Here is a 20,625-nt window from a genome sequence, read left to right on the forward strand (position 1 = left end):
CGGTCTATACCTGTGCACAAAGGCTACTTGTATTTACGCCCATGTTTTGTTCAGGGGCTGAACTAGATGTGTGGCCAGGGGTGGCCATGGCCACACTTACCCAATCTGTGGCCGCTCCGACCATTTTATCTCTATAATACCGATGGTGACAGCAGTAATGTTCTAACTTATTTAACGTTTAAATTTCATTTCTGTAAACAATTACCCAACAACAAAAACCATGTGGTTAATTATGCACACCAATATACTAACATTAAAGATAAATACAGAATTCATGCTCTTTTCAGAACTAGATTTTGTCTTTTATGGGGTAAAGAGGAAACTATGTCTCTGCAAGTCATCTAGGAATCTTCACTGAAATCAGAGATAAATAACTTCTTTATTAATAACTAATCCATTCAATGTAGATATTTGTAAATGTAAATAGAAATTTTATGCTGAATGATTATTAATAAAAGTAGGTTAGTAATGACAATGAATAAGATGTTCACGTCAGAACTCAAAACTGAAAAAATTGTATCCACTACACCTTTAATTTAGACAGCATGGATGTTTAAATCAGAGGCGTAACCAGAATATTTTTATAAGGGTGGCCAGGCACTAACCAATGTACACTGAGGAGTGGCCAAAAGTGGATAGGCATCAGAACATCAGGGTCAATCTACGCTGTTCCAACAGGAACAAGCACAACGTCCACATCTTTAAATAAAGACAAACTATAGTTTCCTACAGCCTTTGCTAACAAACAGATGCATGTATTTAAACATCCGTCTAGATAAAAGCTATATAGGGTAAAATTCTTTCAAGTATGAGTTTTGGAGCAAACATCTTTTCCATCGTCATTACTCACCTACTTTTATCAATATCATTCTGCATTAAATTGATATTTACAAGTACTAATATCTACATAAATAGATCATTTAATAGGTTTTTATTAGAATAGTTATTTACAGTATCTATGATTTCACTGAAGACTTATATGACTTGCAGAGTCACATAATTTTCTCTTTACGGCATATAACACAAAATCTAGCTCTGAAAGAGCACGACTTCTGTACTAATATCTCTAATGTTGGTATATTGATGTGCATAATTAGCCATTGTGTTATTGTTGTCAAGTGATTGTTAATATTTATAAAATTAAAATGTTTTGAATATTCTACTTGAGATGTTTTTATTTGTTAGCAAAAGCTGTAGGAAAGTATAGTTTGTCTTTATTTAGAAAATATGCATGTTGTGATTGCTCCTGTTGAAACAGTGTAGATTGACCCTGAGGTTTTTATTGGCCAACACTCAATGTACATTGGTTATTGCCTGGCCACCCTTTTTAAAATTTTATGGCTACGCCTCTGGTTTTGGACGGCCGCAAGTGACGTCACTGTACAGGTGTGGCAGTTGGTAACAGGTAAGCTGTAAGGTAAGCTGTCGTCGTCTGCTCAGCTCGGGTTAGTAAAGTCCTTTGACGATCTGCAAGCAGTGTGAGTCAAAGAGGAAGCAGACACCCGGCCGGCCATCACTGCTGAGTTGTTTGTTTTCAGGAAGGAAGAAAAAAAAAAAACAGTAAGCTGTAATTATCTCTGAGTGCTTTTTTTTTTTTTTTTAAATCAAGGGTAGTTTGAGGAAGACTATCGCTCCGTGGGGCGTCAAAGAGGTTTGTGGTTGTGTTTTTATTTCCAACCTGTGGATTAATGTGTTATTATTGTAACAGAGACCTTTCCTGTTCTCTTTTGGAGCCTCCTGTTCCCGCTCAAAGCTTCAGGTGAGCGGCTCCCTATTCTCCCTCTGAAGGCGCTTTAAACAAAATACTTTATATTCGGTTTAAAAAGCATTCGATTATCTTTTAATAACAACAACATAAGCGGAAGACCTCAGAAACAGGAAATGCCTCAATATGGTTGAAGCGACTGTGGGAAGCAGCTGTGACGACACAGTTTCACGTGCAGTAATGTATAAAACAGGATGTTTATCGTTTTTCCACTGCCTTTCTTTTTCACATGATTTACCATGGTGTTATTTGTTTACACTGAAATTCGTTTATTAATTTATTTCTAATTAAAGTTATGGTTAACCTTCTAATCTAATAGAATAATTAAATTTATTGCAATCTTTGTTTACTTTATGATTTTCCTAAATGAATTCAGGCCCTGAAAAGCTCACTAAAAGTTAATTGATCTTTATTATTTCACATTAAATGCTTTAAAGACCTCGTTTCTTATCTTGATGTAAAGTTTGTTACACTTAGCTGATTATTGATCCAAATAAATCTTGGTTTAGACACAAGAAATAAATAAATAGTACATTTTATATATATATATATATATATATATATATATATATATATATATATATATATATATATATATATATATATATATATATATATATATATTATTATTATTTATTTTTTTTTTTATTTTAGAGCTGTAAATTTACAGTCATTTTTACTATTTTTTTTCAAGGCTGCACTTTTAAAAAAGATGAAATTGTCCAGAGAGCTGTTCCAAACGAAATTTTTTTTTTTTTACACTTGTGTAAACAAAATGACAAACAAAATCGGTCTAATTCTGTAAGTCTAACTGTTTTATAATATATGTATATGATATCCTATTTTAGTTGAATTCTGTGAAACAGTGCTAAACCCTTCCAATGATATGGCTAGACTTAAAAAACTATCCCTCACAACATATTTGATCTAGTGTTATAACTTAAATGTAAAGGGATTCGTTGAAAATGAAAGAAGATATCTACTATAGCGGTGTTGTTTTGAAATGTATGTAAACATAACTGAAAAATGCTGCTGGCCACTTCCTCATGATGATGATTCTTAGCAGAGGAATCCTTGTTTACTTTATGATTATCCTAAAAGAATCCAGGCCTTGAAAAGCTTACTAAAAGTTAATTTATCTATATTATTTCACATTAGAAGCTTTAAAGATCTTGTTTTTTATTTTGATGTAGAGTTTGTTTCACTTTTCTGATTTTTGATGCAAATCAATCTTAGTTTAGACACAAGCAATTTTTAAAAAATGTATATTTGATTTCCAATTCCACTTATAATTCTGTGAAAAGGTGCCAAACCCTCCCACTGATATTGCAAGACTAAAAAAAACTATCCCTCAAAACGTATTTCATCTACTGTTACAACTAACTGTAAAGGGTTTTGTTGAAAATGAAAGAAGATATCTACTACAGCGTAGTTGTTTTGAAATGTATGTAAACATAGCTGAAAAATGCTGCTTCCCCACTTCCACATTCAATTCAATTTACTTTATTTATATAGCGCCAATTCAGAACACACGTCATCTCAAGGCACTTTACAGTTCACCAGATCATACAGTCAAATTGATTCAAAATTTTCTATTAGGAAAACCAGCTGATTGCATGCACTCATTGACTCGGATGCAATCCCTCACAATAAGCATGCTTGTAGCGACAGTGGAGAGGAAACACTACCTTTTAACAGGAGGAAACCTCCAGCAGAACCAGGCTCAGTGTGAGCGGCCATCTCCCGAAGCCGACTGGGGTTCAAGGAGACAGAAGCAGAGACACAAAAAGCAGCAGTAAAAGGTGGCCCCGTCAAGGGTTTCCTTGACACAGCCAGGCAGATGAGCTCTGAGCCAGCTCCCATGTCAGAGAAGGAAGAGAGCACATCCAGTCAGAGTCAGAGAAACAACATCTATAAACAAAGGTGTTGATGTTATTGTTGAATTATGACAATGATTCTTAGCAGAGATAGTCATGTTCCATTGTCTGTAGAAGGCTACTTTTATCCATAATTGGTTAATTTTTATAGCCTTTTCCACATCGACCTGTCAGCCACTATGTAAAAGCATATTAAGGTCTAGAATCTAGACCTTACTAAGCTAGACCCTAATAAATGAATCTAATGTGTACTGCAGTACATGTTAGATTTAATTTATTAGTCTGACGTCACATCCAGTAACTCCTGTCATCTCGAAACTGTGACAGTATAGAAAGTAAAAGAAAAAGTAAAAGAACTAGCATTGATTTATAGATAATTGTCAGGAATTGTTCAAAATACTCTTAAAGAAATAGGATCTGATATTTAGTTTTCAGCCTGGAGATGATTAACTGCTGTAATACCAGGGACACTAATTAATGTTTTTGCTTTTCCCATCCAAACTTATGGAACAGGCAATAATAAATAAATAAAAAAATGCTGGTAGAGTGAAGGAAAAAACTCAAATGAAATCTTTGTAGGAGACAACTTAAATGTGAAGTGAGTAACTTTTTTTAAAGATGTATGTTTTACACATTTGCCAAGACTGTTACTATGTAGACCTGGTGCTGCTGACCACCTGTAGAGGCACCAAATGCCTGTAAAATGATGCCACGTTTGTAAATAGAACTGCCAATATAACATTTAGAAACATTTACCTTAAAACACAAAACCTGGAATGCCAGTAAGCAACAAATGCTGTATTAATAAATTGTAACTTTTGAAATATCAGAAGTGTGTTTAAAAGTCTTATCACTTTAGTGAATACAATTCTATAGTGGTGTATATTAGTACTGACTTATTGCACATCCCTACTTCAGATTCAGTTTAGCTTTTCTTTCAAGTCTGACCAACTCTTTCCAAATTTAACCAAGCCCTATTTATTTAGTTATAACTACTGTATCCCATTAAACCAAGAAAACATGTGCTGCCAGATATTTGTTGGAGGTAGCAGTTGTTGAGAATCCAGCAGAAATGAACTCAATAAAAAACACACATCCCTAATGTTTTATCATCAAAATTTTTTTAAAGTGCATAAAAATACATGCTGTCAGTTGATGTTCTTTCCATTTATTTCTAAATAGGGGAATAACATTTTATTATGACATGTTAAAAAACAAGGGAAGGGCCTGTTTTATATCTGACTGATTGGTTGGTGTGTTAAGGTTTTTTTCTCCCCCACATTCCTTTTAGGTACCTGTAAAGTTAAAATGCCAATCTTTGTGTGCAAGCTACAATGTACTGAGGAAGCTCATTGGCTCCCACCCCTTGTTTAATGACCATGTATTAATAACATTTGCAACATGCCTTTCAGATCTTTGCAATAACAACTGCCGTTGTGATGGCGGACGAAGAACAAGGGGAGTCGCTGACCAGTGCGGAGAAGGAGCAGAAAAGGGAAACAAATTACAATCGTAATAGAAAAGAGATGGGATGCTTTGAGAAGTTCCAGGATACGATCTCCAGGTGGATGCTCCCAGAAGATCTTCAGAGCCAATACCTTAGCCAAGCCAACTGCTGTCCACCGCCGATATTCATCATTGCCGTCAGTATAGCAGAGGTAGGCTGTGTACAAATCTCCAACCTGGGAGATTCTTATGCAACTTCTGAATGTTAACATCTGTGCTGCTTCCCTACCAACCTTAGTTTGTCAACAAAAACAGTTTTCTTGTTAGATGATTATCAGGCATGAGTTTTTTGCATGAGTTCATAAACAGATTTCCTTTCTTTAAAGCTTTATATGCAGGAATTTAAGCCCTGTAGGTAAATAGTGTAAAACACTTATTTATTTATTAAAGTAGCAGAGCAGTGCAGCTCTGTGGTTTTGTTTTATTCTAGAAACCAATGTATTAAATGTTGAAAGGTAGATTTAATTTTCAGGGCCTCCTGGCCCGTCAGGGCCTTGGATACCTGGGATCTCTCCCAGGTCTTTCTAGGGGTGACTGGTTGCCGGCAGAGCCCATGAGCTTGCTGCTGCAGCCCTGTGGGGCCTCAGCACCATAAGATCTGTGGTCGGGCCCAGGGGCTCTCGTCTGCCCACAGACATAGGGACGGGTGCAGCCATCCCTATAGCCCCATTTACAGTACCATTTTGAAACCATGCCGCGATCAGTCCAAGCATAGTTACCGAGATAACTGTTGAGTGTAAATGGCACGCACAACTGAACCAGACCGCGCCAGACACAACTGAACCGGTAAACTGGTACTAGTTCATTAGTAGGGCTCGGCATGATTCAGTTTAGGCTCTGCTACTAACGCCTGTATAACACAGGTACCTGGTTCCAGGTAGCCATTGATACACAATAATACTAAATACAAAGCTGTAGCTTCAGATACACTGAGAAATAACATCCTGATATTTTTCAAGTTCTCCCAATTAGAAATCATAGAGGGCCTGAAAAGATCATCGTAGGTGCATATCCTCTTTGAGAGACGTAATGTAGGGGGGGAAAATTCAATTTTAAAAATAAAAAACTATTTGCATGATACAGCTGTAAATAAGTATTTGAACACCTGAGAAAATCAATGTCAATATTTGTTACAGTAGCCTTTGTTTGTTATTGTAGAGGTCAAACGTTTCCTGTAGTTTTTCACCAGGTTTGCACACACTGCAGGAGGGATTTTGGCCCACTCCTCCACAGAAATCTCTAGATCAGACAGGTTTCTGGACTGTCACTGAGAAACACAGAATTTGAGCTCCCTCCAAAGAATCTCTGTGCGGTTTAGGTCTAGAGACTGGCTAGGCAATGCCAGAACCTTGATATGATTCTTCCAGAGCCACTCCTTGGTTATCCTGGCTGTGTGCCCTGGGTCATTGTCATGATGGAAGACCAAGCCTTGACCCTTCTTCAATGCTCTGCATGAGGGTAGGAGGTTATTCCCCAAAATTTTGCAACGTCCGGCCTCGGTCATCTTCTCCTTAATACACTGGAGTCACCCTGTTCCAATGTGCAGAAAAGGAGGCGTACAATTTTGTCTCTAGTTTTATGTTTTAAGTTTTATGTTTTCTCTATGTAATTTTAAGTAAGAGTACTGCTACTTTAATATAGTATCACTCAAGCAAATTTAATTTATATGGTTTAAAACTACTCATCTTACACTTTTGTACTAAAGTAAAGGTAACTGAATAAATGCACAATGTTATTACCCATCAGTATTATTTCTGATTATGTGCATTATGTCTATAGATATAAATCTTGGCTTATTACACCATGTATTTGCTACATTTTCTAGAGCATTTGGTCTTAAAGTCACATATGATCTTATTTGAAACATCTCAGGAAATCTTCTGGAAGGTGATTCACAGATAATTAATATCCAGCCTCTAATGCTGTGTTTGCAATATGTCAAACTGGCTGTCTCTCAGCTTCTTTGCAAGCATTTAGATGTCCTTGAACACAGCATGGAGGTTTTTGGAATACCTTCAAAGGATGCCTATCTCAGCTAAGCAAACATCACCATCTCCCTCTATTTCCCTCTTGCTGCTGTGGTTTATGCAGCTGTTTTGCATTCAGTTTTGAACCTATTACATATTTTGGATTATTTTACAAGTAAATATTGAATGTCCACTTCTTCTTCTCTAGTTGGCAGTGTTTATCTACTATGCCGTGTGGAAGCCTCAAAAGCAGTGGGTGACCCTGGATGAAGGCATCTGGAAAAGTCCTCTCACCTACGATCCTGACAAAAGAGAGGAAGCATGGCGCTTCATTTCTTACATGTTCGTTCACGCTGGGTGAGGACAGACACAAGCTTCAGTCATGAGAGAGAAAGTGGAAAATAACACTGAATGTTTTAGCTTTGGAATAAAGCTGAATATGTTTTTTTTAACCGTCAAAGCTTCTGTTTAATCTCTCTAATACCTATTCAGATTCAACTAGCTAAATTAGAACTGTAGAACTGGTGCTTGTGCACATCAGATAAAGTGGCCTCCCACATAGATGTATAGAAACCAGAGTTTCACATCCAGAGAGCCCAAGCAACACAGAAAAACCAAACACCATGCACAAACAGGAAAATGCATTAGTGAAGAAAGAACAGGAGTGACATTTATTCCCAGAAAAACATTAGTAACATGTTTTATTTAAGGATATCCGTACTATTGATAAGCGGGTGATTTTTACTTAGCAGAAGACTGCTAATGATACCAAAAGCAAGATAGTTTTTTATGTTTTATTTTGACATTACAGCATAAGCTTTTTGTTTTAAATATACATTTAAAGTGCAAAAAAAACTACAAAAATAAAAGCTAAAAGCAAAATATATCACCAAATACAGAAGGGGAAATTCAACATAAACTTTTACGTAGTTATACAAGAGGGAGAAACAAATACAATGCAAAAGTTTAAACTGGCAGCTTCTGACGCCACCTTTATTAATAGCTGAGTATTAAATTATTTCAGTACGCTGTTATACAAACTGCAAACTGACCACTTAAAAAATGTCAAACGTCATTGATGTTCCATAAAAAGACATAAGGAAATATTTATATAAGAGGTTCGCTATTTTTAAGAGTGCAAAAAATGGATCCAGTCATGTTCATCACAAGTCTATTTGTTTTTAACTGTTTGACTATTGCAGTGACTATAAATATGGGCCAGTTTAGTTTAGGTGCTAAGGTCCAACTTTTGAAGATCATCGAAGATCTACTGTAGTACTATGGGATGTTGGTTAGTCCTTTTCAAGACTGCATAACATAACATCACCTATGTTTGATATCAGAATTGTATCCTGGGGAAAAAGGAAGTAAAATTTGACTAAATAGTTGTTCCCTGATTTTAGGATCAGCTTGAATAGAAAAGTATAAATTCTGAGTTAAGTATAAGTTCCTCAGATGCGTTTTATTTTCAGGAATTGTTAAGGAGGACATTAATTGTGATGCCATGTTCTCTTTTCAAGTTAAAGGTTTATTTATTAGCGTTTTTTCCCAATGGGAGATTAGAATACAATAAAAAAAAAAAAAAGGAATTTATTTTGTGATTTTGTACACATTTTAACAGTATTATCCAAAAATCTAGGAAGCTTTAATTCTTAAATTCAGAATATGCCAAAATTCAGTGTTTAATCCGGATGGAGATTATTTGTTCAGCGTTAATTTAACCCCACATTTGTTTTTCCAGTGTGGAGCACATTGTGGGTAACCTACTGATGCAGCTTCTACTGGGTATCCCACTGGAATTGGTCCATAAAGGAATTGAAGTGGGTGTAGTTTACATGGCTGGTGTCGTTGCTGGTGAGCATAGCCTTTCTCTAACCTCTCTTCACAAACAATAGAAGGAGAAACCAAACTGAATTAAACCATTTAGTGTTTTTGATAAACACCTGACCTGAACTTGCCTCGAAGTCTGTTTTTCCTGTTTGTGTTGGAGCCATACTTCCTGCAGATAATTTATCTGTCTGTGTTTCACCTCAGGCTCTTTGGCTAGCTCCATCTTTGATCCTCTCAGTGCCTTGGTTGGGGCTTCCGGAGGCGTCTATGCCCTAATCGGAGGTTATTTCATGAATGCTGTAGTGGTAAGCTGAGAAACCACCTGACAATAAAAAAATTAGTTTGCATTTTTTTGATGAGGAAATTGTTAAAGGCTGTGGGGAATATATTTGAATCTGCTTTTTGTAAAATGTCCATATAGTAATTCATTGGAGTGTCAACAAATGCAAGTTACAACTGTAAGACTGTAAAATCAAAACAAGATGTAATGTTCTGACTGATCTGTTATTTACTGAAGCAGACTTATGTCTGCTGACATATGATACAGGAACAGAATAGAAAATGTTTATTTTGGCCTTATTCCAGAGCCTCTATATTCAATAAAGTAAAAAAAGGGATGATGGCTACATTTATCTCATATCATCTCCAATCAGTGTGCATACATTGCCTTGCTGAAGTATTCATCCCCCTTGAACTTGTCAACCTTTTGCCACAAGTGGTTGTCCATAGGCCAACAACAAATGGGACACAATCATCAAGTGGAATGAAATTTATTGCACATTTTAAAATTTTTGACAAATAAAAAAACTGAAAAATTGGGTGTGCAAAAATTATTCAGTCCCCTTGAGGCCACCTTTTGCTGTGATTACAGCTGCAAGTTATTTGGGGTATCTCTCTCAGTTTCACACATGAAGGAACTGAAATATTTGCCCATTCTTCCTGCAAAACGGCTGGAGCTCAGGGAGGTTGGATGGAGAGCGTTTGTGTACAGCAGCTTTTAGTTCTTTCCAAAGATTCTCGATTGGATTCAGGTCTGGACTTTGACTTTGCTATTCAACACCTGGATATGTTAAGTTATGAACCGTTCCATTGTAGATTTAGCTTAATATTTTGGGTCATTGCCTTGTTGGAAGATAAATCTTTGTCCCCATCAGGCTCGGACTGGTAATCTGTGATCCCAGGCATTTGCCTGGTGGGCTGGTCCTAATTTCAGCGTGCGAGGGCCGGCCCTCCTTTAATCATACCGGCCCCAATGCTTACTCTCCAGCCTACGCTCCTACCTGTGACAGTAAATAACTCAAGGAGCTCAAGAAGTAATACAAAGTTAGCTTGCCAAATGATGCATGCAGTATATTTAGCCTTTCCTTGTCATGCAAATCCTTGTGACAGTTGGCATATGGTGTCATTTTCTGTTTAACTGTAAAATCCTATTTCTTCAAACTGTAAAATCCTTGCTACCACCTAAAGTATAATAAAACTAAAATGCTTTCTTTAAACCAAACTACGATGTTTCTCTTATATTTGGCAAATTTATTTTAGAATATTTTGCCAAAATATGTTGCGGTGCAGGATGCATCTAAAGGCTAATGTTTCCGGTCTTACGCGCATTGTTGATAGGTTGGGATGTTTCCCAATCTGGCAGTTTAGGATATCTGGCAGTTTAGGATGGCTCTTTTTCTTTAGGTTTATGGCTTAAGAGATGAATAGACTTTTGTTCAAATTGGGCGAGATTTTTTAAATCCAGGCAGTTTATGAACATTTTATGGGCTGGAAAACATGAGTCAGTGACATCTGAGACCCTTCTTCACAACAAATTGAAATATTCTCTCTTTATATTTGAAGCCTGGCCAGCTCCCTCTGGCATGGGAGCTGGCTCGGAGCTCGTCTGCCTGGCTGTGTGTTTCCTGGACGGGGCCGCCTTTTACAGCTGCTTTTTGTGTCTCTGCTTCTGTCTCCTTGAACCCCAGTCGGCCTCGGCAGATGGCCGCTCACACTGAGCCTGGTTCTGCTGGAGGTTTCTTCCTGTTAAAAGCGAGTTTTTCCTTTCCACTGTCGCTACAAGCATGCTTAGTGTGAGGGATTGCATTCGAATCAATGAGTCAATGCAATCAACTGGTTTTCCTTAGATAGAAAACTTTGTATCAATTTGACTGTATGATCTGGTTGAACTGTAAAGTGCCTTGGGATGACATGTGTTGTGAATTTGGCGCTATATAAACTGAATTGAATTGAAATGTGGCAAAAGGTCAAAAGGTTCAACGGGGCTAAATACTTCTGCAATGCACTATACAATCGAAAGAATGCAGACTGTTGTCATCCAGCAGTACGGGGATCCTAAACATACAGCCAGAGTCGCAATAAAATGGCTTATTTTGAAGTATATCAATGCGTTAGAATGACCTAGTCCAAATCCAGATATAAATCCAATGCGGAATCAAAGGCAGGTTTAAGAAAAGTGGCGTTATCAGACACTCTGCATTCAGTTTATCTGAGCTTAAGATGATTGGGCAATGCTGGTAGAGCTATACTCTGACACTAACAGTAAAGCTGTGATTACAGAAAATGGTGGTTTTACTTACGGTAATATTCACTCATGGGGGCTGAAGACACACGCAGGCCCCCCATTGGTGATTAATGTAAAAAAGTCCAAGTTATGTGACTTTTTTTTAAAGGTACTGTATATTTTACTAACAAAAAACCGGATCTGTTCTATTCCACAGAATTTCCGAAAGATGATTCCTCTTCTAGGAGTGTTTCGAATCCTAGTCATCGTTCTAATTGGTGGGTCCCTATGAGTGTTTTTCCTTAATCTCTGTAAGTGGAAATTATTTCTTGCAAAACTCTTAACACAGATTTTTGTGTTTAGTTGGCACAGATTTTGGCTTTGCCTTTTACAGAAGATTCGTCAGTCATGAGGGAGGTTTACAGGTAGGAGGTCCACAGTGTAAAGAACAACAAACTGCATTTATCGGTGCTTCCTTAAGGTGCATTAATTTTGAACGAGGTGTAGGAAGTATTTTCCCAGAGGATTTCAACGCTATGCATTTCAGATGCACTATTTTTCACTTCCAGCCGCATCATCAAATCGTAGGAGCTTGCTTTGATGTCAATTTTTCATCCCCAACCCTGGTCAAAACACTGAGCAGTTAGACTAATTGGTTAGTGCTTCGTTAGTGCACGTTTTTGCAGTTAAACTGATAATTTTGCTACTTTTATCGCATAAATATGAAAGATAAATTTTTAGGTGATCCATTGGTCAACTGCACCTCCATTGAGCTGTGGGTTGAACCAAAGTGGGCTACTTCTTTCCTGCTTCTTTATGCATATTTGTACAGTTGAAACTGTTGTTTGCGCTGCTCTGAGCAGAGAGCACTAGTGCTGGGAAGAGGCAGCGGCTGGCTGGGGTCTGCAATGGAGGTAAGGGAGGGCGAAGGGCTTAATCAAAATTGTTTTCTTGAAAGCCTCCTAAAAATCTCTTAATTCCTTATTTTATCCTTTGTTAGAATTATATTCTCTATATTCTATTCTGACTGTAAAAAAAAAAAAAAAAAAAAAAAAAGATTGTCTTGGCTGCACTTCTTTAACGTACATCACAATCAAAACTAGTCCCCAATTGTATGCCTTGACAGGATTTCACAGAAAAGTTCAGAGTTTTCCAATTCAACAGTCACTATCCCGATGCAAACCATGCAGGTGAAAGCGGGTAAGCAGCCAGCAGAAAATTTCATGTATTGCGAGCGGTCACCGTTCCACTCATGTGCTGCTTGAGAGAACAGAACAAATAGCAGCACCAGGTGGAGAGAGTAGAGTGGTGACCGCTCTCAACATGTGCAATTCACCACTGGCTGCTTACCTGCTTTTACCTGCATGGTTTGCTTTGGGATATTCTGTTAATCTACCAACCTCCCTGCAGACTCTTTGTTCAATGTGAATGCACCTTTTAAAACAAATTTAATCATGTATGATTCTGAATGTTTTCATGACAGTCTGTCTGTTTAAACAGCCTTTGATAGTTTGAACTTAGTTATTCCACATATGGCTGTCCATACAGTCCCATTCTTAGAATAATTAAGTGTCCTTCTTGGTTTTCTTTCTTCTTCTTTAGCCAACCCAGCAAATGTTTGTTAAAGTTGATTGGATTCAGATAACAGCTGGTAAATCAGAAGGTAAAACCTGATTTCAACATGTCCTTTTCAGGTGTCGTTTGTGGCTCATTTTGGAGGTATTGTTGCTGGGATGACCATCGGGTACGTTTTCTTCAGCGATTACGGCAAGGAGCTGCTACGGGACCCACGTTTCTGGATTTGTATAGTGGGATATGCTGTCTTCTTCATCTTTGCTGTGCTCTTCAATATCTTCATTTCTCCTGCATCATAAGACGGGAAATGATTTCAAAGTTTTGCTCAGGAAGGTTTTTGAGCAAAGTCTTAGTAAATGTTAAACAAAGTCTTTGTACTCATATGTTTTCTAGTTTTAAAACATGTTTTAACTTGTTTTTCTCTGTTGATTGTTTTCTGGATCCTACCCTCTAAGAGAAGAAAACCCATCTTGAACATATTCAACTTTTTAATCATTTATTTCAATACAAAACACTTTTAAAGACGTGATTTTCATTTTCAAACGGTTGTTTCTTCGATAGCAAATAATGTTAATTTTATCAACATCGACTCTCACATCCAGTATTACGACAACATCAGTAAATGTGATTTATTCCATACACAAGTCCATTTTTTTAGACGTTTTTTAATCAAACACTAAGAACAGGTAATTAAGGATGAAGAAAGAAATTGTTTTACCTGTATTTACCTTGTATTTTTTTGTTTTGTTTACATGTTATTGTTTTATCATGAAGCCTAAGCTCTGCCTCATTTCTTCTGTTGCATCCTGTTAAAGGAACAATTAAATGTTCAGTAAGACATAAAACAGATGTTTAACACCAGCTTTTTTAACCTCTGTCATTATGATTCTTATTTTTACCCAAAGGCAGCTGTATGAACACACCTCAAGGTTAATTTCTGCTCTTTATTGAAATGTTTCCTGTGAAGATAATGATTGAATATGGCTTAAGCACAGAGGGGAATGCTTGTAGTTTGTTTTTTTAATTACCGTTTTAGAAGACGTACCTATGATCTAGCTCACACAAAGGTTGCAAATATAGACCAAATATGACTTCCTGTATAGTTTTAAATTTTCATAAGATATTTAAAGACATACTGTTTTGTGGAGTGTGTTCTGCCAAGATAACAGCACCTCTTAAAGAAATAAGGCAAGGCAAGGCAAATTTATTTGTATAGCACAATTCAGTAAAAAGACAATGCAAAGTGCTTTACATGATTAAAATATAGGAAAATAAAACAGAATCAAAGCAAGTAGGAAAAAAATGCAGAAACAAAAAAGAATATTAAAAAGAGAAAATAAAAAAGTTGAACTAATGATGTTTCAGTTGAACTATTTAACTAGAACAGTCGAAGGCAATCCTAAAACAAGGGAAGTATTACATAGTTTTTCCTTTGATGTTGAGATTTATCTGATTAATGTATAGACAGGAAGTAATGCAAGCAGGTTTTTTTTCACAGAATATTCATTAAGTTATCAGTTATTAAAAACTGGCAAAATTAGACTGAATAAAAGTTCGATTTAGGAGACTAAAGAAAGTAGAGAAGGGTATAAAAATAGACCATTTTGATCATCATGTCATTCTGCAAATGATCAGGAAGTGAGATGACAAGATACAAATTGCATTGTATTTTTCAGAATAGTTTATTAGGGGTCACAAAATGTAGGTTTGGAGTAATAGTTTGATGATTTAAATGAAACTGATAGAAACAGGTTTTTCATATACAGCTATTGAGCTCAGGAAACCTGACTTAAATCATTTTTGTTCTGTGACATGATGATTTATTCAAACTGGAAGTAGCCATTGTCCTCACACATCTACTAGACATTTTTATCCACACTGCTGCTACTCGGAATGTTCTAATGGCCAGACATGTCCTTTTCAGGCCTTTATTTCTGTTTTTAAATGTCAATCTATTTAATTCTAACATTCTGACTGCTGTCTTTATATTTTAAAAATTAGAAATTACTCCTTGTGAAATCCAAGAGATGATTTTGTGCAAGAAACCCAGCAGATAATATTTCTTCAGTGTGTAGACAATCCCATCCGATGCAAACTACCAAGCTCACATTAAACAAAAACTAAATCTCGTTTCTTCCAGATCAGGGTGAATTAAAACATTTCCAATCATTTTGAATAATCTCAAGGAGCCACATTCTCAAAGTATGTCATCTTCAAGAAAAAGTGTGCATGTGCATACATGCAGTATGCTGTTCTTGGTTGTTTTTGATTTCGGTTTCTGTTTTTACATTGTTGGTTGGAGCAATGTCTCCTAAAGTCCTTCTGCTTTTTTAAGGAGATAAATGGAGTAAAGTATAGGGACTCAACCATGAAAGGAGAAAACAGGGTGATTTTCTGTAATAATTGTGTTGATGCAGCTCCAGTGGCCTGTTTCCTGAATTCTCCTCAATTTGAGATTTTGCGGATATCCTGGCCTAATTAGGCCTCAACTAGGTTCCAGGAAACAGTAACTGAGTAACACAACTTACTCTGGTCATGTATTCTGGGCAGCTAGCCTGCTCCCAACCAGGCTTACTGCCAGGTTTATTCCATCCTTGTGTCTTATCTGCTCAATCAGCAATGGCACCAACCAGAAACCATAGTTTTTTGTCAGTTATTCCGTAACCTTATCTGTATGATGTGATTTTTTTTATTATTAGCCTACAATAACAACCACTATATACAGTATATATAGTAACTTGTGATTTTCTGTGAGTGTGGAAAAGTTTCAGCAAACCAGCAGAACTTGCATTTGAATTCAGGTGTTTCTGTCTTCACTACTTCGCAGTTACACCTGCTGCCAAATCCCAGCAAGTCTGCACTGATGCAGACTCGCTGTTTAAGGGCTGAATGGTCATTCGCCCTACTGAGGACGTGGTTTGGAATGACCCTTAATGTGGTGCACCCTCCGCAAGAATGTGCAAATGGAGGTGTAGTGTTTTTAGGGCCGATTTAGGATGCAGCCAAAGTCACCATTTGCATCAAAAGGATAATAAAAACATCTTCATAACCTTCCACAGCCACAGAAGACCGAGCTACATGAAGGAGAGATTCTACAATATAGCATCAATTAGGCCAATGATTCCAAAGTTAAGGTTGTAATTCTATTTGGGGTCCTTGATAAACCAGGATGGGGTATTGGAGAGCCACCATAAAATTAAACTAAACAATAAATATCTATCTTAAAGTTTTTAAAAATGTAAAAGTTTAATTGATTGTTCAAACATTTGTACTGTCAACCAGTTATTTTGGTCACAAGTCAACTCTGATACCATATGAGGCTTAAAAGCTGGGGAACCACTTAACTAGGCCAAGCATCACAAAAGAAACTTTGAAACAGGTGGGTTAGGTTTTTTTTTATTTTTTTTTTTATTTCTTGTGATAAAGGAATTCTCTAAGGTTATAGGTATGCTGGACTGCAAACTCGTGAATGTATAAAGCTGTTCTGGAGCACATGAAGTGGATTTTGTTAACAGAAAATCTCAGTGTTCAGCTAAGAGTAAGTTTTGGTTAGACATGTGATACTCATTGTATTTATTATGTGAATTACATGGTCTAAACACATTCTACTGCATATGAACCTTCTTCTCCCCGGATCCCTTCCAGAAGAGAGCTCTTTAGCATGTTTTTTTTTTCTTTGTTAAAGTTAAGAACCATGTTTTCTGCTGGCATGAATTCTGGGAATAACAGAATGTTGAAACAAAAAAAATGAATAGATCACATATGCTGTTTAATAAAGTTTTAATGCTAGATGGAGAATTGAGCCTCCTGGATTGAAGGCAAAGACCTGAGCCACTACATAACAGAGAGACCCAAACTATGGTGTTTTCAGTTCAGAGGATTTGTTTGGACATTTTTCTTTTAAGTATTCACTATAGTTTGCTAAATCAATCTGTGATCGCCTTCATTGTCTCTTAAAGGAAGCTGAAGAACTGCATTTAGATAACTTACTTAAAACTGGCATGATGTAGTCTCACTAATTAGCCTGACTTGGCCTCTGTGGAACGGATGAAGCCAGGATGCCCTGATGACATCAGGTCCCGCTTTATCTCTTATCCTGGAAATTTACTTATGGGAAGTTGCCATCAGGATGGTATCACAGATAAATACAGGTACCTGGCCGGGTGTGAAATCCATCAGCTATTCTGCAGCAAAGGGTTCAGTCAAATAGTTCCTGATAATGTTTTTAACAAGACTACGCCCAAAGGCTCTAGCTTGGCAAAAAAAAGCTCCTTTCATGTATTCTTCTCTCCGGCTTCGGCCCGCTACTACAGGTAGAGTGAGGGCAAAAAGATAAGGGCCATACCCGGCTGACGATGTTTGTTGAACAACTACTCATCTAAATCACCGCTAAGCCTAGTAGCTGAGTTTTAATAATTCCCCAAAACACAACTTGAAAGTTAATTCCTCAGTGGATACGATGGTTTTGAAATTCGTCTTACATCTAACTTGCCATCAAAATTAACTTAAGTTGTTCATTTTTAATAAAAACCAAAAAAAGATCAGAAACAAAATCGTTGACATCTACAGTATTAGTCTGAAAGGATAAAGCAGGGTTTGGGACCTCCATGGAAAAACATACTGTAGAGCCATTGTGACACATGTGTCTGGAAGTCCTTCATACATCAGGTAAGGTCAGTGGCATGATTTAACAAAAAGGAAGACTTGTCAAATATGCTTTCCAGGGAGGTTTCCAAGAACAAAAGTTCCCGTAGTAACTGCGATGACCCTAACCCTCCCAGGAGCTGTTGACAATAATTATGTTGAATGTCAAAAGTTTCATTTTCCAGAAGGTGTGTGTCCTTTTACAGCAACAGGAAAACTAACAGCATATTGGAAAAACATGTACATAGGAACTATTGTAACGGTCTGGATCTGCTCTTCTTTCTCAGGACCTGGACAGCTTGCTTTAACTGGGACGAGTGAATTCTCTCAGCGCAATAAAAAGCATAATATCTGGTTACCATGTTTGCAGTTAAGATAATTTCATTTGGATAATGGGGTTTGTGACATATTAGTGCATCAAGAAATCTTCCTTTGAAAAGCTGACATATATAAAATAAAGTCATAGTAATGGCCTAATCCATATGAAGTAAAAGGCTAACTCTGATTTGTGCAAATTTTAGGTTCTACCTCCTGATCCTTCCCTTTAAATCGGGTGAAGAGTAAGAACTCTATCTTGGGTGAAAAAGGCACACAGATAATGTGAATCAAAACCAGGACTGCAGCTTTCCAAAGAAAGCTGGGGGAAATAAGAAAACTACACAAATTTAGCGAACAGCTGAAGCTCTCCATTCTTAAACCCAAAGCATATGAAAGTGAAGACAATTACATGAGTCATACACGGTATATGAGACGAAATTGCCTGACAGACCTATGCTAAATGGAGTCTAGGTGGATGTTCAACTGAAGAAACTCATTGTTTTTTCATACATCCATCTGCGATACAGCCAATCAGCTTTTAACCACACCTCTACGAAAGCCAATCGGCATCCAAAGTTCATCTTAAAAGGCCTCAATTATGCATCTGTCTAGTCCTGTGCGTGGACGGCGGATGCGCTGTGTGACTTAATTCAGATAACACCGTTTCAACCCACCTCCAGCCCTTCCGCCACCTTTCTTCCCAACAGGGAGTTTTTCCTCTCCACTCTCGCTTCATGCTTGCTCATCATGGACAGGTTCTCTCAACCTGTGTTATCCAAACTGGACTGCCACCTTCCAGGTACCTGAGTTAAGCTCTAGTATCAGCTCATGCAATCCACTGGATCTCCCCATAAAGCTCAGCAGACCGTCTTGCTAATCAGCAGTCTACAGACTGACCAACTTCATCTATCTCCACTCCACCACCAGATTCAGGCCTGGGGGGGAAACAGCCCTATTCTTTGATCCTGTTCATGCATATCTACCAAAATTAAGTGCTATGTTTCCTGCTGAGCTCTGAGAGCCAACGACAAAGTAATTGTATCAAAACATTTCTCCTAATTGTCTTTTCTCTTCGTGTGAGTTTTTCAGATTGAAATGAGTTATGATAGGAAGCATCCTGCTTCCTTTCCCTACCTCCTTCCAGCACTATTTGGACTGACGACTGCTGGCAAACTTCCACTTCAGTGTTCTTGTTGATTTGGCCTATTAGGATTAAGCCAAAGACTTGAGAAACCAAATGGGTTAGTGTGGAGTTTGCATTAACAGTGAGTTAAAGACTGAAAACCATCCAGTGTGGCCAAATTACACCAATTCATCAAAGAGCAGCATTTAATTGCAGCCATTGCTTCTAAGGATGGCCACAAAAAATTAGTAGGTTTGGAAGGCAATTACAGTATCACTGCACATTTGTCCAAGGGTTGGATGAGTTTTCAGTTAGTAACTGAAACCGTTATTTAAAAACTTTGTGTCATATTGATGTATTTATGGAAAAAATGTAAAAACAAAAAGACGTTTATTTTAGATCTGTATGGGGACAAACAGCTTTGTAAAGAAATAAATAAAGTATATGCACAGGCATATGGAGCTCTGAAGCCAAAAGTTGAAGGTCCATTGTAACAGATTTCTCCTTAATGGGAAAATATATTTTGCTCTGGAGGTTAATTATTCTCGGAAAGATTCACCCGAGCATGAAATCAGACATGATGACTCATTGATTACTTCTCCACAGTTGAAAGCTATTGACTGAACGTGTGCTGTGCAGATTACTGATCTGTATTGATCATGTGAGAACTTTATGTAGACACAATTTTTTTTCTTTTTGATGTAAAACAAACAGAGGAAAGAAATTCTCCAATAGTACAACTGTTAATAAAAATGTGACATAAAATCTTTGGTTAGATCGTTTTCTCACTTACTATCCTTTAAAAAGCCAAATACACTGGAAAAACTATCTAGAAATAAGTAAAAATCCCTTAAATAAGTGTATTTACCCTTAATTTGAGTAGGTAAATGTGACGGTTTGCCAATGGAATTAGTATTTTTACTCTTAAAATAAGATAATTAGATAAAATCCACATGAAATGAGACAATGCAATTGTGTTTTCTTATTTTAAATGTAAATTGTCTTGTTCCACAGGCAAAATGTATGTTTTACCTCCTCAATCCAAGAACAAATGCACTTATTTTAAGAAAAAAAAATTCAAAATTTTTTTTTCCAGTTGTAGATTTGGAATAAATTTAAGCATATTTTGAGATTATAAAAATGTGCATTATCATTCATATATTAAATAAAGATAAGAGTATTTTATTTTCTTGTAAAATAACTGTTAGGTCACATTATGTTCCTTGTCTCACAACCTTTATACTTTACTCAATAATACTATGTTTTTATTATAGGTTGTATTGTAAACATATAGCTGCAGTTTTATTTGATTTAAACTTGGTGTTTAGAGATTGAAAAATGCTAACATGTAAAATATGCTCCCAATAAAAAAAAATAAAAAAATCCTATTCAGTTAATTATGTACCAGTTAGAAAAAGGCTTTCATTAAATAGAGGCCTTATTACAATTAAACATGTACCCTTATATAAAACCATATATTTATAGTAATTTTTGCATTTACTTTCTGGGGTTATTTT

At 36.8% G+C, this 20,625-nt stretch overlaps 1 protein-coding gene across 2 annotated transcripts; it reads left to right on the forward strand.

Moving 5' to 3' along the window:
- The first annotated feature begins 1,418 nt into the window (after positions 1–1,418).
- Positions 1,419–13,894, forward strand: rhbdl2 (rhomboid, veinlet-like 2 (Drosophila)). 2 transcript variants are annotated; one of them, XM_038276352.1, is made up of 9 exons: positions 1,419–1,560; positions 1,709–1,759; positions 5,055–5,300; positions 7,324–7,472; positions 8,857–8,969; positions 9,150–9,250; positions 11,666–11,726; positions 11,812–11,873; positions 13,143–13,894. In XM_038276352.1, the coding sequence occupies exons 3-9, from the start codon at positions 5,082–5,084 to the stop codon at positions 13,320–13,322; spliced, it is 885 nt and encodes a 294-aa protein (XP_038132280.1). In that variant the 5' UTR covers positions 1,419–1,560; positions 1,709–1,759; positions 5,055–5,081; the 3' UTR covers positions 13,323–13,894. The 2 variants fall into 2 exon arrangements, with proteins under 2 accessions (XP_038132280.1, XP_038132281.1); XM_038276353.1 differs by lacking the exon at positions 1,709–1,759.
- The last annotated feature ends 6,731 nt before the right edge of the window (positions 13,895–20,625 follow it).

The sequence above is a fragment of the Cyprinodon tularosa genome, unplaced genomic scaffold (genome assembly GCF_016077235.1).
Source record: "Cyprinodon tularosa strain WSP-4 unplaced genomic scaffold, ASM1607723v1 ctg124, whole genome shotgun sequence".
Classification (NCBI taxonomy): domain Eukaryota; kingdom Metazoa; phylum Chordata; class Actinopteri; order Cyprinodontiformes; family Cyprinodontidae; genus Cyprinodon; species Cyprinodon tularosa.

Excerpts from the sequence above, each read along its gene's own strand:
- rhbdl2 (XM_038276352.1), top strand. The coding sequence starts at position 5,082 with ATGGCGGACGAAGAACAAGGGGAGTCGCTGACCAGTGCGGAGAAGGAG. Across the intron at positions 5,301-7,323 it reads TTGCCGTCAGTATAGCAGAG|TTGGCAGTGTTTATCTACTA; the intron begins GTAGGCTGTGTA and ends CTTCTTCTCTAG. Across the intron at positions 8,970-9,149 it reads CATGGCTGGTGTCGTTGCTG|GCTCTTTGGCTAGCTCCATC; the intron begins GTGAGCATAGCC and ends GTTTCACCTCAG.